Source organism: Otolemur garnettii, unplaced genomic scaffold (assembly GCF_000181295.1).
Source record: "Otolemur garnettii isolate 467f Iridium unplaced genomic scaffold, OtoGar3 scaffold00127, whole genome shotgun sequence".
NCBI lineage: Eukaryota > Metazoa > Chordata > Mammalia > Primates > Galagidae > Otolemur > Otolemur garnettii.
This window is the reverse complement of record NW_003852522.1, coordinates 2,519,586-2,537,214: the sequence shown is the minus strand read 5'-3', so window position 1 is coordinate 2,537,214 and position 17,629 is coordinate 2,519,586. Positions and strand designations below refer to the sequence as shown.

General features: G+C 51.2%; 2 protein-coding genes across 2 annotated transcripts in view; one reads left to right on the top strand and one right to left on the bottom strand.

Annotated features, from left to right (window-relative positions):
* CNN1 (calponin 1) overlaps window positions 1–3,678 on the top strand; it is a 7,328-nt gene extending 3,650 nt beyond the window's left edge. The window contains exons 3-7 of the mRNA XM_023518024.1: window positions 1,476–1,542; window positions 1,620–1,757; window positions 1,914–2,024; window positions 2,672–2,818; window positions 2,901–3,678. Coding sequence (XP_023373792.1) covers window positions 1,476–1,542; window positions 1,620–1,757; window positions 1,914–2,024; window positions 2,672–2,818; window positions 2,901–3,146 — 709 coding nt within the window. The 3' untranslated portion in view covers window positions 3,147–3,678. The remainder of the gene's footprint in view (window positions 1–1,475; window positions 1,543–1,619; window positions 1,758–1,913; window positions 2,025–2,671; window positions 2,819–2,900) is intronic.
* A 2,884-nt stretch (window positions 3,679–6,562) lies between these two features.
* ELOF1 (elongation factor 1 homolog) lies at window positions 6,563–12,846 on the bottom strand. The gene is made up of 4 exons (XM_003797932.3): window positions 12,786–12,846; window positions 7,745–7,878; window positions 7,507–7,577; window positions 6,563–7,236 (listed from the first exon to the last, which is right to left on the bottom strand). Exons 2-4 carry the CDS (start codon window positions 7,858–7,860, stop codon window positions 7,172–7,174), a joined length of 252 nt encoding a protein of 83 aa, XP_003797980.1. The 5' UTR covers window positions 7,861–7,878; window positions 12,786–12,846; the 3' UTR covers window positions 6,563–7,171.
* Window positions 12,847–17,629: the final 4,783 nt, after the last annotated feature.

Below are 17,629 nucleotides of genomic sequence, written 5' to 3'. Positions count from 1 at the left end.
CCACCTTAGGTGTATGTGGCTGGTGCCTTAGCCACTTGAGCCACAGGCACCGAGTCGGTACTGTTTCTTATAGAGTGATCTGGGAGGCTTTCTGAGGAGGTGACATGTGAATAGAACCTTGGATAAAGGGAGAGAGGGGGCCAAGAGACCTGGGAGATGCAAAGGGGACAAAGGTCCTGAGGTAGGAGCGTGCTTAGGGTGTTCCAGGAACACAAGGAGGCTGGTATGGGCAGCACCAAGTGAGCGAGGGAGAAGCGGTCACAGAATGAACCGGGGAACAGACACCAAGGAATTAGGGTTTAATCCTGAAGGTAATGGGGAACCAAGAAGGATTCTGAACTGCAGAATTAACTTGAATTATTTTAAAATGGCCATTCTGGCTGCTGCATGAGGAAGGGTCCATAGGGGACACGGTGGAAATTGGGAGCTGGTAAAGAGGCCACTACCAAGAGCCCAGGACACAGGTGGTAGTGGCTTATAATACAGCAGAGCTGGTGGGAGGTAGTGGGTGGGCTTCTGGATGTATTTCGAAGGCAGAGAGGACTGGTGCTGTGGCTTATGCTTGTAATCCCAGCACTTTGGGAGGACAAAGTAAGATTGCTTGAGGCCAGGAGTTTGAGACCAGTCTGAGCAAGAGGGAAAGTCTGTCTCTACAAAAATTGAAAAATTTGGCCAGCACAATGGCTTATGTCTATAATGCTAGCATTTGGAAGGCCAAAGAGAATAGATTGCTTGAGCCCAGGAGTTCGAGGTGCAGTGAGCTAGGATGACGCCACTGTACTCCAGCCAGGGCAACAGGGTGAGAGACCCTGTCTCAAAAAAAAAAAAAAAAAAAAAAAGAGAGAGAGAGAGAGAGAGAGGAAAAAAAGAGAGAAATATGGATTGGATGTGGGGCTCTTAGAATGTAAGAAAGGGAATGTGAGTCAGGGGCAAGTTCAAAGGCTTGGGCCAAGCACCCAGAGATTGGTAGGAGTGGGGTAGGTTTGAAAGATGCCCATGGAGGAAGCTGGGTGGACAGCAAGAGGCAGGAGCTGCAGGGAAACATGGGGGTGCCACATGGATGGTACTTCAAGCCAAGAAACTGGACAGGATCATGCAGAGGGTGCGTGTGGTCAGAAAAAAGACCTGTTTGTACATGTGCTGCTGAAAGAGCACCAAAAAGGCCTGTTTGGGCTCCCCAGTGTCTGCAAGAGAAAAGGATGCTGAGAAGTGGCACCAGAGAGGCCTGGGGAAAACCAGGAGACTCAGACTTAAGGAGCCTCTCTCATGGGGATCTGAGTCAGTCCAGCTCCCCTGAAGTTGGCATCCCACCTGTGTGTGCATGGGTAGTTTGGAAGGGCTGCAGCTGAGAGCTGGCTATAGGGGAGGTGACACAACTGTATGGTGTGGGCCACCCCATTGTCACTCTGATGCCCTGCCAGCTGGGCTGAACAATAAGGGGCATCCTTCTCACTCCTGTCCCCCATTCCTTGTAGGTTCATTAATAAGCTCCAGCCAGGTTCTGTGAAGAAGGTGAATGAGTCCACCCAAAACTGGCACCAGGTAAGCCCAGGGTAAGCCCCTTTCACCCCCTTCCTTGCTCATAAGCCCCCCGCCCACCACTGACTTCCTCCCCCCAGCTGGAGAACATTGGCAACTTTATCAAGGCCATCACCAAGTATGGGGTGAAGCCTCATGACATCTTTGAGGCCAATGACCTGTTTGAGAACACCAACCACACTCAGGTGCAGTCCACCCTCCTGGCCCTGGCCAGCATGGTAAGTGTGGGTTAGGGTGGGCCTGGAGCAGTGTGCGGGGGGTGGCCACTCATGCGCCTGAGCCCAGTGTGAGTGGCAAGTGCTGCCAAGGATCTCCAAGAGGACAGTGCCACCTGGAGTCCCCCCTAGTGATCCCACCCTCTTTACTCCACCCAGGCCAAGACGAAAGGAAACAAGGTGAATGTGGGGGTGAAATATGCAGAGAAGCAGGAGCGGAAATTTGAGCCTGAGAAGCTAAGAGAAGGGCGGAACATCATCGGACTGCAGGTACTGCCCTTTCCCCACAGAGGAGGTCAGAGGGCACCCTGGGCCCCAAAGCCTTTGGGGGAAAGGATATTTGGCATTAACTAGCCTATAAGCCTAGCACAGACCTCAGCATCTTTTTTTTTTTTTTTTTTGAGACAGTTTATGTCGCCCTTGGTAGAATGCCATGGCATCACTCTTGGGCTTATTGCTTCAGCCTCCCAAGGAGCTGGGACTATAGGTGCCCACAGCACCTGGCTATTTTTTTGTATGTTGTCACTGTTGTTTAACAGGCCCAGGCTGGGTTTGAACATGCCAGTCCCAGGGTATGTGGCCAGTGCCTTAACTGCTGAGCTATGGATGCCGAGCCTCAGCATCTTCTACTTATAAACTCCTTCCAATAACAGCTGTCATGGGAGGTACTGCTATCATCACCCCCTTTCTACAGATGAGAAAACTGAGGCTCAGAGAAGCTAGCTTCCTTTTGCCTGATCTCTCAATTCATGCATAGTGGGTTAGGACTTGAACCCTAGAGGTTGATCCTGTACACGTTGGGCCTCAGTTTCCAATCTGAAAATGAAACAGTCCCTTGTCCTCTGATGTCAGTTACTTCTCATGGTCCTTGGTGAGGCTCTGTAATCCTCAGTGTGATATTCCCTGTGGCTTCCTAGATGGGCACCAACAAGTTTGCTAGCCAACAGGGCATGACAGCCTATGGCACTCGGCGCCACCTCTATGACCCCAAGCTTGGCACAGACCAGCCCTTGGACCGGGCCACCATCAGCCTGCAGATGGGCACCAACAAGGGTGCCAGCCAGGTAAGCAGGGGGGCCACAGGGTATGCCAGAGAGGCTTACACCCCTGGCAGTCCCCACAACCTGACCATACTGCCCTCCACAGGCCGGCATGACTGCACCAGGGACCAAGCGCCAGATCTTTGAGCCTGGGCTGGGCATGGAGCACTGTGACACACTCAATGTCAGTCTGCAGATGGGCAGCAACAAGGGGGCCTCACAGAGGGGCATGACCGTATATGGGCTGCCACGTCAGGTCTATGACCCCAAGTACTGCCTGAATCCCGAATACCCAGAGCTAGGCGAGCCTGCCCACAATCACCACCTGCATAACTACTACAACTCTGCCTAGGGGCTGGTGGCTTTCCCTGCCTTCCCTGCCCTCCCCCCACCCCACAGGGAGGCTGGCTGCTGCTCTTGGCTGGGCCTAGTGGAGCCTACTAGGTCCAGCCAACCCCCTCTCCCTGCATGGTACCCTCCAGCCCCCTTGGCACCTGCCTACAGGGTTAGAGTTTGGTGAGAGCAGCCTGAGGGCCCCGGGGGGGGGGCCCTCCCTGTAGTGCTACAGGGTCCAACATAGAGCTGGGTGTTCCCAACAGCACCCAAAGGATGCACTGAGCAAAGCTATTCCAGCTGTCTTTCCACTCCTTCACAAGTGGGTACCCCAGGACTAGAAACCCCCCCCTCCAAGCAAAGCCCCCAGAGCCCAGGCTCGACCTGCCCCACCCTGTCCCTGCAGTGGAAGCAAACTGCATGCCCAGAGACCCAGCGGACACACGCAGTTTGGTTTGCAGCGACTGGTGTACATGGATGTGACAGCAGCGTTTGGAACGCAAGCACTTTTTCTATTTCACTGGAGCACAATAAATGGCTGTAAAATCACCTGAGGCCTCCCCTGATGTGGGAAGATCCATTGAGCTAAGGAGTTCAAGGTTACAGTGAGCTATGATTGGGCCACTGCACTCCAGGCTGGGCCAAAGAGTGATGTCCTGCCTCTCTCTTTAAAAAGAAAAAAAAAATGGTGGCTCAGTGACTAGGGTGTCGGTCCCATATACCGAGGGTGGTGGGTTCAAACCTGGCCCCGGCCAAATTGCAACAACAACAAAAATAGCTGGGTGTTGTGGCGGGCACCTGTAGTCCCAGCTACTTGGGAGGCTGAGGCAAGAGAATCGCCTAAGGCCAGGAGTTGGAGCTGCTGTGTGCTGGGACGCCACAGCACTCTACCAAGGGCAATAAAGTGAGACTCTGACTCTAAAAAAAATAAAAAGGCATACTTAGGAGAGCTAATATGTACACAGGTTCACACACACACAATGCCCAGCAGATGTCTGTGAGGGGCCTGTGGGTTGTGGTGACAAGGAGCCCACCCACTGGTACAGGCTAGACAGGATGTAAATCCTGTATCTGCTACTGACTGGCTGGGTGACCCTGGGCAACCATTTCTCCTTCCCCATCAGGAAAATGCAGACAGTAAGCCCTGCAAGGTCAGGAGAGAGCTTAAATGAAATGACACCCCAGACGGGGTGATGTTCCAAACCCTGAGCTGCTGATGGGGTTCAGGCACTGACAAGGAGGAAGGACAAAGAGCAGGGGGTCTTTGGCTCGGCGCCTGTGGCTCAAGTGGCTAAGGCACCAGCCACATACACCTGAGCTGGTGGGTTTGAATCCAGCCTGGGCCACCAAACAACGGCTGCAACCAAAAAATAGCCAGACATTGTGGCCGGCGCCTGTAATCCCAGCTACTTGGGAGGTGGAGGCAGGAGACTCCCTTGAGCCCAGGAGTTGGAGGTTGCTGTGAGCTGTAATGCCATAGCACTGTACCCAGGGTGACAGCTTGAGGCTCTGTCTCAAAAAAAAAAAGAGCAGGGGGTCCTAGTGGCTGGGTAAACCTTTTAGCCCTGGATTGGGGGAGGGGTGAATGACAGGCACTTCTAGGCAGGGCGCCTTACTGACTAGCAGAGGGCAGCCAAATAGCTTACCATGCCTACCTCTGTGCACCCATCTCACTCCCAGCACCCTCAAGACTGAACCTGGAGTTTGGGCTGCCAACCCAGGGCCATAGAAGGCTGTGGACAGGGCCCCCAACTTCCTCATATTTTAGAGGGGACCCCTGCTATACACGTGAGGACCAGCCACCCTGCTTGGATACCATCAAACATCATGGTTCCAGGGAGAAGGTGTAAAGCAGTGGAAATGCTGCTCCACTGCTGGTGGAATGGCAGCACAGAGCCATTTGGGAGGGATCCCCTATTCCATGTCAGGGTTGGAACATGGGGATCTGCAAAGACAGAGACCAGATCTGCAGATGCATATAGCCCCTGGGGCCTCGTAAACCAGATTCCAGGCACTCTTGGCGTGACTACTACAAGTCCTACTCCCCAAGGGCTGGTGCAGGGAAGCTCTGCTGAGGATGAACGCCTGGCCTAGGGCCCTGAGTTCTTAGGAAAACAGCACCATATTAGTACTTGGCCTGAGACTGGGGTAGGCAGGCTGCAGGAGGTGAGCCCCCTTCCTGCTGGATCCCAGATGGCGCCCCACAACCCACATGCCTTTCAGCCCCTCTTCACACATCTGTTGGCTCTTGCCAGGCTGGGGACCTTACTTGGAACCTTGGAGGAGGCAAGATTGCTAAGGAGAATGTCATAGCAAGGTGGGTCTTCGGGGGTACACAGCAGACCCAGCCACCAGCCTGGTAGGCAGAGCTTCTGGGTTAGCTTAACACCTCTCCTAGTCGTTCACACTTGTCCCTGCCCTGGCTGGGCCCCAGAGCCATTCAAACTGTGCCTGGCACCTGCATCCTTAGCACAGCCCCATGAAGGTTCTTTCATCCCTCCTGCTTTATGACAAGGATGCTTAGGCATACATCACCTGCTGCCCCAGCTCAGGAGGCTGAGTGGAAGAGCTAGATCTGCTGGGCTGCTGGACATTGGCATCCCCGTTACCCGTGTGACCATCTGAGAGCATGTGCAGGCCTCAGGAGGTGCCCACTATCAGCTGCGAGCATCCTACTCCTGTGTGACCTTTCCAAGAGTCCTCATCATCCTTGCAAAAAGGTCCCTTTTCCTCTCCCATATTCCATCACTGCCTACAGACTCCAGGGCAGTCCACGAGTGGGTCCCTCAGGTAGACCCTAAGCTCACAGGGAAGTCAGACTGTGGGATCTAACTCAGGAGTCAGGCGTCTGTGTTCAAGTCCCAATCCTGCCACTTCCTGGCTATAGGAACTAGCCCAGCAATCTGCCCCATCTCTGGCCTCAGTTCCCTCATCTGTGAACCTGGAGTTACTTTGGTACCTGCCCACCAGGCAGCTATCAGGATGCGGGTAGGAGTGACACCAGTTAAGCCCTTAGAGCAGTGTCTGGCTCAGGGTGGCCCTGGAGCATCACCTCCAACTGCTCCTACTGTCCCAATGCCCCCATAACATTTTCACTGTGACTGCTATAAATACCTGGCCAGATGTCTGTCTGGTACATCAGTGGCCAATCCATCCTGAATGCTTTTTTTTTTTTTTTTTTTGAGACAGAGCCTCAGGGTATTGCCCTGGGTAGAGTGCGGTGGCTTTACAACTCACAGCAACCTCCAACTTCTGGGCTCAAGCGATTCTCCTGCCTCCGCCTCCCAAGTAGCTGGGGCTACATCCTGAATGCTTATTGAGTGACTACAACATCAGACAGTTGGCAGGACTGACAAAGTAGCAGCCCCCTGAACGCATTAGCCTCTACTCCTTCTCCTCCCTCCTGGCTCTAGGGCACACACAGAACTTGAAGAATCATGATGGCCAGGATCTGTGGCAGCTGCTTTATTTAAGGGCCTGTTACTGACAGTTGTACCTGACCCTCCACAAAGGCAGCTGACATGAAATTAGGCTTCCCAGTTAGCACAGGGGAGCTGGCTGCCTGACAAGGCCCAGTCAAGGGACCTTGTTGACAGTGGCTTTGAATCCCAGGCCATGGGCATCTGAAGGTGGGGAAGGTCAGGAAGTCCAGGTGAGGTGCTGGTGAGGTGGGTGAGAAGTCCCAAATGGTCCCGCTCTAGCCTCTCCCAGGCTTCCCTTGCCCAGAGTGTCAGGAAACTGCTCCTCCCAGGAGCTGGGGGGATCTGGGGCTAGAGAAGGGAGCAAGACAGAGGCTTCTGGGGCCAAGTGAGGCCAGTTCAGGCCCCTCAGGCCCAGAAGCCCCTTAACACCCAAGCATAAGCACACCCCCACAGCTAATAGGCAGTCCCCCAAACTCACACCAACTTCCACTCCATCAACACACACGGAGGGCTGTGATAACCCTGGACCCACACCCTGAACCCCTAGAATGTCTCTGGTGTGGAACCCTGGGGGTAGGTCCACGGCAGGCAGGGCTGCCCAGGGGGTGGGCCTTCTGCATTGCTACTGATTGGCCGCCTCGCAGGCATCTATCCAATCGCTGTACACATCCACGGGTTCTGACAGATCTGAGCCACTTATGTCAAGGGTGACTGGAGGCATTAGAGCCCTGCCCTGTAACTTCTCTTCCAACCCCACCCTCCATCAATCAGTCAGTGACTACCTGGTCCTCTGGGTAGCCACAGCCCTGTACTAAAGTATAGAGTAAAGCCAGAGGGGCAGAAGCTGCATTCCAGTCCCTCACCATTGGCCAGGTGTCCCAAGCAGGCATAGCAGGCATAGCAGCCCTGGCCACCCTTTCCTCACCCCCTAGAAAAATCCTGGTTTTCCAAGGATACATGTGATGGGCGTCTGAAATTCCTCTAGGCACACGGTACAAGAGATGACTCCAGTATTGCGGGCACGGTCCCTGAAATAGGAAGAGGCAGAGGGACTGGTGAGCAATGAGCCTGAACCTGTGGGTGACACTGCCCCAAGCAGGGAGGTAAGGGGCAGAATGAGGGATGGCGGGGAGAAGGGAGTGGGGAGCTCTGGGTACCCCATGAGGCAAGATCCCACACCTACTTCCTCACTTACATTTTCACGTCACAAGATTTCTCATGGTTGCAGAAGGGGCAGGTAAACTGGGTCTCAAGGGTCCCCGTCATCTTCTTCTTGGGTGGTGGCTTCCGTTTTGACTTTCTGCGTCCCATGTCTACAGGTACGTGGACCTGCAGGGTTGGGGCAAAAGTCAGTGGCTCATAGTGTTGTGCCACCCTACTTGGTGCTCCAGGAAGCAAGCCTGAAAGAGGGCCTGGCAGCAGCCCATTGTAGGGAGGGGACATGCAAAATGGCATCCAAGCCTCCACCTCTGAGGGATGAGGCTTGCAGTCCTTGGGCAGGACAATCCCAATGTGCTCTGGACAGGAAGGATGAGAAGAGGCTCTAGCCCTGGCACCCCCTACTCATAGCATGTCCAGGGCAGGTTACCTAAGCTCTCTGTGCCCCAGTTGCTTCAGCTACACAATAGAGAAGAGATCACTATCTCAGAGGCATCTTGTCAGGCTGGTGTAAGGAATGCAAATGTAAGTTAAAGGCTTAGCACAAGGGTACATCTCATCCATTGTTGGCACCTGTACTAGGAAGTCATTGTTCCTAGAGGGGTGATACACAGACTACAGGCTAGATCAGGCCAGGTCAACAGGGCAGTGCTGAGCAAAGCCTAAGTGCATAGGGGCTGGTGATTTTATTCTGACTGGTCCTCTTGTAGGGAAACGTGCAGAAGTTGCCTTTCCACAAATGACAGGCTGCTAGACAGAGAAGTAGGTGGGAGGGTTCTAGATGTTTGGGATGGGTCTTGGAAGCCATGAGGAGTAAAAGGATAAAATCACTACATGCTTTGTAGGGATGGAAGCATGAGAATCACAAGTCTGGGTAAAGATGAAGGCAGAGCCAGGGCAGGAGAAAGGGTGAAGAGATAGAAGAGAAAACAGGTGCGGTGGCTCATGTCTATATAATTCCAGCACTCTGGGAGACTTGAGGCGGGTGGACTGCTAGAGCTCAGGAGTTCAAGACCAGTCTGGGTAAGACCCCCGTCTCTACCAAAAATAGAAAAACCAGCTGGGTGTAGTGGCACATGCCTGTAGTCCCAGATACTTGGGAGACTAAGGCAAGAGGATTGCTCAGGCCCAAGAGTTTAAGGTTGCTGTGAGCTATAATGACAGCACTTAACCCAGGGCAACAGAGACAGACTGTCTCAAAGAAAAAAAAAAAGAGACAAGTCAACAGAGTGGGACAGGTCACAGTTGGTGGGTATAGAGAGAAGGTGACACAGGAAGGACAAGGGGTTGAGGAAAATGATAGGGGGATCATGTGGCAGAGGGACATCTAGGGACAGATTTTGTAGACAGCTGGGTAAGGAAATAGCAGCAGTTACCACTGAGCACAACTCCCATGCCAGAGACTGTGTTCATGGCTCTGCGTTTGCCACACCTGATCCTCCCAAGGTGGCTCCACAGACACATACCACACCACTGGTTCTAGCACTGTTCCTCCACAATGGGGCAGGTCAGCAGCCTACTAGGTTGCCCAGAATCAAGAGCAGAGTTTCATTCATAATTAGTGATAATTCCCTATGGAACAGCCTCTTAACTATGTGGTTCCGATTTACTGAGTAAAAAGAAGAGATCATTAGCCGGGTGTTGTTGCCCATCTACTCAGGAGGCTGAGGCAAGAGAGTCGCCTAAGCCTAGGAGTTGGAGATTGCTGTGAGCTGTGACACCATGGCATTCTACCGAGGGTGATAAAGTGAGACTCTGTCTCTACCAAAAAAAAAAAAAAAAGGAAGAAATCAGAAGAGAGCACCTAGGACCATCCACTTGGCCTTCTCTCTTTTACTAAGGAAGTATGCCAATGTCTGTTTCCCACAAAACAACTTCTTCACTCTGCCCTGGATGCTGTCCCCCTTTCCGTCAGCAACATCAAATTTTCAGCTCTACTGGATACTGACACAGTTGTTGTTACTTTTCTCATCATTTGACAAGGAAAAAAAACACCTCTTCTAGCTACTACCTGTTTCTCTGTGGATGTTTCTAGTGTAAAACTGCCTTTTCTCCTATTCTCTCCTGTACCCCTCATCCACGCCCCCTCCCTACTAAGGTCACCAATGGCTCCATAATGCCCCCTCCGCCCCTCCTCTCACCCTGGCCATATGGCTTTCAGGACCCCACACTTTTCCACACTATCTCACTGGTGGCTTTCAGCTTCCTTAGCTCCTGCTTCTCCATCAACTTCTTTAATAATAAGAGAGCCCAGGAGCTCAGTTTTTGAATTTCCCTACTCTGGAGATCTAACCCAGTCTCAGGGTGTCATACCTCCTCTACACTGATGTCTCCCCTGGACTTGCTGGTCTACCTGCCTCAGCCATACCTTCACTTGATTTCTCTTCTTTTTTTGAGACAGAGTCTCATTATGTCACCCTCAGTAGAGCGCTCTGGTGTCACAGCTCACAGCAACCTCCAACTCTTGGGCTTAAGTGATTCTCTTGCCTCAGCCTCCCAAGTACCTGGGATTACAGGCACCTACCACAACACCTTGCTATTTTTCTTTTTAGAGACAGAGTCTCACTTTGTTGCCCTTGGTACAGTGCAGTGGCATCACAGCTCACAGCAACCTCCAGCTCTTGGATTTAGGCAATTCTCTTGCCTCAGCCTCCCGAGTAGCTGGGACTATAGGCGCCCGCCACAACACCCAGCTATTTTTTGGTTGCAGTTGGGCCGGGGCCGGGTTTGAACCCGCCACTCTCGGTATATGGGCACCGGCACCCTACTCACTGAGCCACAGGCACTGCCCAACACCTGGCTATTCTTTTGTTGTTGTCATTGTTGTTTAGCAGGCCCGGGCTGGGTTTGAACCCACCAGTGTTGGTGCATATGGCCAGTGCCCTAACCACTAAGTCACAAGCACCGAGCCCATTCACCTGATTTCTTAACAAATGTTTATAACAGCATGCCCAAAATCAAACTCCTGATGCCTCAACCTTCTCTCCTGCGGACTTACTCAGCTCAACTAATAGCAACTCCATCTTTTCAGGTAATCAAATCAGAAACCTCAAACTCAGGCTTGGCACCTGTAGCTCAAGTGGCTAGGGCACCAGCCACATGCACCAGAGCTGGCGAGTTTGAATCCAGCCTGGGCCCGCCAAACAACAATGACAACTACAACCAAAAAATAGCCAAGTGTTGTGGCAGGCACCTGTAGTCTCAGCCACTTGGAAAGCTGAGGCAAGAGAATTGCTTAAGCCCAAGAGTTTGAGGTTGCTGTGAGCTGTAACGCCACAGTACTCTAACCAGGGCGACAGCCTGAGACTCTGTCTCAAAAAAAAAAAGAAAAGAAAAGAAAAGAAAAGAAACCTCAAACTCATATTCAATGCCTTTCTCTCACTTCCCTTGTCATATCCTGCCCCTGCCCTTGCTCTTTTACCTGAGAAATATGCCCAGAATCTGACCCCTTCTCACCAACTCCAGGACCAGTACCAGGGTCTGAGTCAGGGTTGTCTCAGCCTCCTCATTGGTCTCCCTGTGTCTCTAATTTCACCCACCACTGTCCAAATGTAAATTCCAGGAGAGCAGATATTTTTGTCTTTTCTTTGTATATTCAGAGCCTAGAACTATTCGTTCACAGCACGGAGGTGATGCTTAACAAATCTGCTGAATGAATGAATGAGTGGGCAAATTACAGGTCCTTTGTTGATTGATACTGATGCTGCAGTCAACAAAGCAGGCCAGGAATCTATTCCGGTGGAGGATGACTGACCCTTAACAAGCAAACTCATAAGCAAAATGATCACAAATATTTCTTAGTGCAATGAGGTTAATAAAATCGGTTAAGTGAACATTTCAGAGCAGGGATACCTCACATAAGAGGCAATCAGAGAGACCCTTTCTGGGTGTCACTTAACTGAGGCCTAACCGATGAGAGAAGGCAGCTATACAAAAGGCCCCAAGGCAGAATAAGCTTTTTTCTAGAAAAAGACTAGTGTGGGCTCAGCGCCTGTGGCTCAATTGGCTAAGGCGCCAGCCACATACACCTAAGGTGGCGGGTTCGAATCCCCAGCCTGGGCCGCCAAACAACGATGGCTGCAACCAAAAAATGGCCGGCGCTGTGGCGGGTGCCTGTGGTCCCAGCTACTTGGGAGGCTGAGGCAGGAGACTCTCTTGAGCCCAGGAGTTGGAGGTTGCTGTGAGCTGTGATGCCATGGCACTCTGCCCAGGGGGATAGCTTGAGGCTCCGTCTCAAAAAAAAAAAAAAAAAAAAAGAAAAAAGAAGAAGACTAGTATGGCTGCAGCCCAGTGAGCAATGGGGAGAAAGGTACAAGATGCAAAATAAGGGGACCGCATCAGCCAGAGTTCAGGAGACCCAGAAGGCAGAGCAAGTGAAATGCAGCTTTGTATGCAGCCCATCCTCTCACCTGCCAGGGCAAGTCTGCCCTGCCCTTCAAAGCCTGGTCCCCATGACTAGCTGCAAGAGAACCACCTGCCGATGGGGTGGAGATGCTTGAAAATGCACATCTTTGAACCTACCCCCAGATCTCCCCACTAGAATGTCAGTTGTGTGCAGACATGTTTTAGCCATTGCTGAATCTCCAATATGTGATTGTCTGGTATACATCAAGCGCTTAAAAACGATTCGTTGACTGAATAGATAAGTCTCCTGAACATAGATGTCTCTCATCTATGAATGGGCTCCAGATTCTCTCATTTTACCCTGTGGCCATAGCCACACACGACAGGAATGGGTCTGGTTTGCGCAGACTCCAGAGGCCTCGGCCTTTCTCGGGGGCAACGTTAAAAGTACTCCAAAGGGGGATGGAAGAATGTCCTTTGATGGGACACAAGAGGCGGCGGGTTGGCGGTTCCTTCAGGCTCACCGGAGTTTCAGCGTTACTTCCAGCCAGCCGCCCAGGTGCCTGAGTAGCCGCGCTTAGAGAGCTGGGGTCTGGAAAAGTCAGTCAACCCGACCGAACGCCCCCAAACCCGCAGCCTGTGGCGCCTCCTTCAAGACTCCATGAGCGGCTTCAGTAGGAAAGCGCCCACTCTAGCCCGGCCCGAACCCAACGCCTGCCCGCGCGAAACGTCACCTGCACTCGCCTTCCCTCGTTGCAAAGGCCGGTTCACCCGGGAGACAATGACATCCGGTTTCAGGCGGAAGCGGAAATCCCTTTCTTTTCAGGTCCCGCCCACCCGCGACCAGGACTGCCTGTCGAGCAAGCTCCGCCCTCTTTAGCGGCTTCTTTGTGCGCTTGCGTACTCCGATTCCGAGTTTGGCGGCTGGTTCTCGGTGCGCCTGCGCGAGAGTTGGATCCTATTTACGCTTGTTTTGTTCATGGCCACTACTTCTGGTCAGTACCCAGGATGGGCGGTTTCCGTGCTTCAGGACCTGTGAGCTGGGAAGGCAGCCTCATCATCAACTGCACCATCTTCCTGGGCATGTCTCACTTGTGTTCTCTCCTCTCCCATTTCCAACCCCAGCCCTCCCAGCACACCTAGGTATCTCCCACCTTGGAAACTCTTTAAAATTCAGTTCTAATTTTAGCAGGTCAGAAGGGGGATCCAAGAGCCTGCATTTCTACCTCGCTCCCAAGTGATGTCCATGTAGCTGGTCCGCGGACCACACTTTGAGTGCCCAGGTAATAACAGATGACGTTGGTTAGGCAGGCAGGGTCCAGATCACAGTGGGGTCTTGTGGGCTATGGTAAGGAATTTTATTAGATTTTTGAGCAGAGAAGTGATGTTTGGTTTGTGTTTTAAGGAACCCATTTCTGTGCTGAGTGGAGAATAGTTGGAAGAGGGGACTAGCAGACCGGTTTGAAGGCCATAGCAATAGTTGGATGAGAGGTGATGCTGGCCTGGGCATTATTAATGGATGAAGCCAAGCTCTGTTTTTGGAGCTGGAAGAGTGGGGCAAGACCCACAATTCCCACAATCTATTGAAGAGTCCGGACTTAAATATAAAGAATCAATTAGGACACTTAAGTGCAGTAGTGAAGGATGTGTACGTTTCAGGGCTCAGAATGCTGGAGGGAGATTCTAAATTAGCCTGAGGTGGCCAGGTGCAGCACCTCAGGGCTGTAATCCTAGCACTCTGGGAGGCTGAGGTGGGTGGATTGCTTGAGCTCAAGCCTGAGCAAGAGGGAGGCATTGTAGCAGGTACCTGTAGTCTCAGCTACCTCGGAAGCTGAGGCAAGAAGATTGCTTGAGCCCAGGAGTTTGAGGTTGCTGTGAGCTGTGACACCATGGTGCTGTGTCTCTCTCAATGAGTCAATCAATCAAACAATCAATCAGTCAAATAAACTAACCAGAGGCCAGCTACGGTGGTTCATGCCTATCATCCTAGCACTTTGGGAGACCAAGCTGTGTAGGGCAGATCACTTGAAGCCAGGAGTCTGAGACCAGTCAGACAACATAGTAAGACCCTGTCTCTAAAAATAGAAAAAATAAAAACCTAGTCTGAGGCTCGGCGCCTATAGCTCAACCGGCTAAGGCGCCAGCCACGTACACCTAAGGTGGCAGGTTCGAATCCCCAGCCCGGACCCGCCAAACAACAATGACGGCTGCAACCAAAAAATAGCCAGGCGTTGTGGCGGGCGCCTGTGGTCCCAGCTACTTGGGAGGCGGAGGCAGGAGACTCGCTTGAGCCCAGGAGTTGGAGGTTGCTGTGAGCTGTAATGCCACGGCACTCTACCCAGGGGGACAGCTTGAGGCTCTGTCTCAAAAAAAAAAAAAAAAAACCTAGTCTGAGAGGTGAGGAGATTTCCCTGGAGTGGGGGGACCAATGCTCAAGTTAAAACCTGAAGCCTGAGCCAGTTTTAAACAGGCAAAGGTAGGTCCAATAAAACTTAGGATGGAATGGCTCAGCACCTGTGGCTCAAGTGGCTAAGGTGCCAGCCACATACACCTAAGGTGGCAAGTTCGAATCCAGCCCAGGCCCACCAAACAACAATGATGGCTGCAACCAAAAAAAATAGCCAGGCGTTGTGGCGGGCACCTATGGTCCCAGCTACTTGGGAGGCGGAGGCAGGAGACTCGCTTGAGCCCAGGAGTTGGAGGTTGCTGTGAGGCCACGGGCACTCTACCCAGGGGGACAGCTTAAGGTTCTGTCTCAAAAAAAAAAAAACAAAACCAAAAAAACTTAGGATGGAGTAAAGGACAAAGCACAGTCAATGTTGAGTCTTGCTATCTACAAAGAACCCTAGGTGCTGCCTCTTACTCAGAGGAGGAAGACTCAGGGAGGTAACAGGAGGGGAAGGACGTTAAAGGTTGTGTTCGGGCCTTGGCCCTGATATTCGTGAAACAAACAAAAGGAAGTGTGAATCAGAGCATTGTACTTGGGAGTTTAGAGCTTGGGAGAAAGATCTGGGTGGAATTTTGAGAGTCAGTATGTGTCTCAGAGTTTGAGGAACATGAAGAAAGATAATTAACAATTGAGTTTGGCAAGTGTTTGGTCATTGGGGATTCTGATAGAGCTGTTACATTAGAGTTTTCAGAAAAATAATTTCAAATTTATTTCAAATATAGATGCTTCTTTTTTTTTTTTTTTGAGACAGAGCCTCAAGCTGCCCCTCTGGGTAGAGTGCTGAGGCATCACAGCTCATAGCAACCTCCAACTCCTGGGCTCGAGCAAGTCTCCTGCCTGAGCCTCCCAAGTAGCTGGGACCACAGGTGCCTGCTACAACACCCGGCTATTTTTTTGGTTGCAGCCGTGATTGTTGTTTGGTGGGCCTGGGCTGGATTTGAACCCACCACCTTAGGTGTAGGTGGCTGGTGCCTTAGCCACAGGCGCCGAGCCTAGATGCTTCTTGACTTATGATCTGGCTACATTGTCATAAACCCATCATAAAGGTCAAAAATCTTCAAGCAGAACCATCATAAGTGGAGGACTGTCTGTAGAGAAATCTCCAGGATGTCTCCTAGGGGGCAGTGTTACCCTTGAAACTACCCTTATGGAGATCATTTCACGGCTGGTACAATCTACAATGCACACAGAATGGTATCATATTGTACAGTTACCCTGCAACTTGCTATTTCCACTTACTGGTCTGTACACATACAGGTAACTTGTTTATAGTGCGACTCTGCCATAGTGCATCCAGCTATTATCCTATGGGACAAGCCTAGGATCTTTCAGATATTTGCTACTGTGATAATTGCAGGACAAGTCCTTGGACCAACATCCTTGAGACTGGATCTTTATTATGAAGGATGGTTTTTCAAAAATGATATTTCTGGGCTCGGTGCCTGTGGCTCAAGCGGCTAAGGCACCAGCCACATACAGCTAAGGTGGCAGGTTCGAATCCAGCCCGGGCCTGCCAAACAACAATAATGGCTGCAACCAAAAAATAGCCGGGCGTTGTGGCAGGCGCCTGTGGTCCCAGCTACTTGGGAGGCTGAGGCAAGAGACTCGCTTGAGCCCAGAAGTTGGAGGTTGCTGTGAGCAGTGAAGCCATTGCACTCTACCCAGGGGGACAGCTTGAGGCTCTGTCTCAAAAAAAAAAAAAAAAAAAAAGAAATTTTTGGGTCACAGGGAATATGTAATTTTTAATTTGCCTATGATCACCACATTAGTTTTCCTTCTTTCTCTCCTCCCTCCCTTCCTTCCCTTTCTTCCCAGCTTTGCTGAGACATAATTGACTAAACAAATATGAACTGGTCACATTTAAACTATGGAATTGCATGTTTTGGCATATGTGTGTGCCTGTGAACTATCCCCACAATCAATCAGTGAATATATCCATCACCCTAAGTAAGAAAGTTCCTCGTGCTCCTTTGTGCTACTTTTTTTTTTGCAGTTTTTGGCTGGGGTTGGGTTTGAACCCGCCACCTTCGGTATATGGGGCCGGTGCCCTACTCCTTTGAGCCACAGGCGCTGCCCTGTGCTGCTTCTTTACCTCTCTAGACCCTGGCCCCAACTGATCTGTGTTTGGTCAGAACATCCACATGAACAGAATCATACAATGTGTAGCATTTTGAGTTTGGCTTCTCAGCTTGAGACCCATCTATGTTATTTTATATTTCAGTAGTTTGTTCCTTTTTTATTTTTGTTATTTATTTGTTTATTTTTGAGATAAAATCTCACTTTTTCACCCTTGATAGAGGGCCATGGCATCATAGCTAACAGCAACCTCAAACTCTTGGGCTCAAGTGGTTCTCTTCTTCAGCCTCCCAAGTAGCTGGGACTACAGGTGCCTGCCACAACACCCAGCCTTTTTTTTTTTTTTGAGACAGTCTAACTATATCACCCTTGGTAGAGTGCTGTGGTATCACAGCTCACAGAAACCTCAAACTCTTGGACTTAAGCGATTCCCTTCCCTCAGTCTCCCAAGTAGGTGAAACTGCAGGTACCTACCACAACACGTGACTATTTTTTGGTTGCAGTTGTGATTGTTGTTTAGCAGGCCTGGGCCAGGCTAGAACCCTCCAGCCTTGGTGTATGTGGCCGGTGCCCTACTCACTGCGCTATGGGCATCGAGCCAACACCCAGCTATGTTTTTTTTTTTTTTTTTTGAGACAGAGCCTCAAGCTGTCACCCTGGATAAAGTGCTTTGGCATCACAGCTCACAGCAACTTCCAACTCCTGGGCTCAAGCGATTCTCCTGTCTCCGCCTCCCAAGTAGCTGGAATTATAGGCACCTACCACAGCACCTGACTATTTTTTGGTTGCAGTTGTTATTGTTTAGCGGGCCCACACTGGGCTGGAACCCTCCAGCCTTGGTATATGTGGCCAGTGGCCTACTCACTGAGCTATGGGCATTGAGCCAACACCTAGCTATTTTTAGAGACAGGTTCTCACTCTACCTTAGGCTGGTCTCAAACTCCTGAGCTCAGGCAATTTACCTGCCTCAGCTTCCCAGGGTGCTAAGATTATAGGCATGAGCCACCATGCCCGGTCTTAATAATAATAATAATAGTAATTATTATCAATATT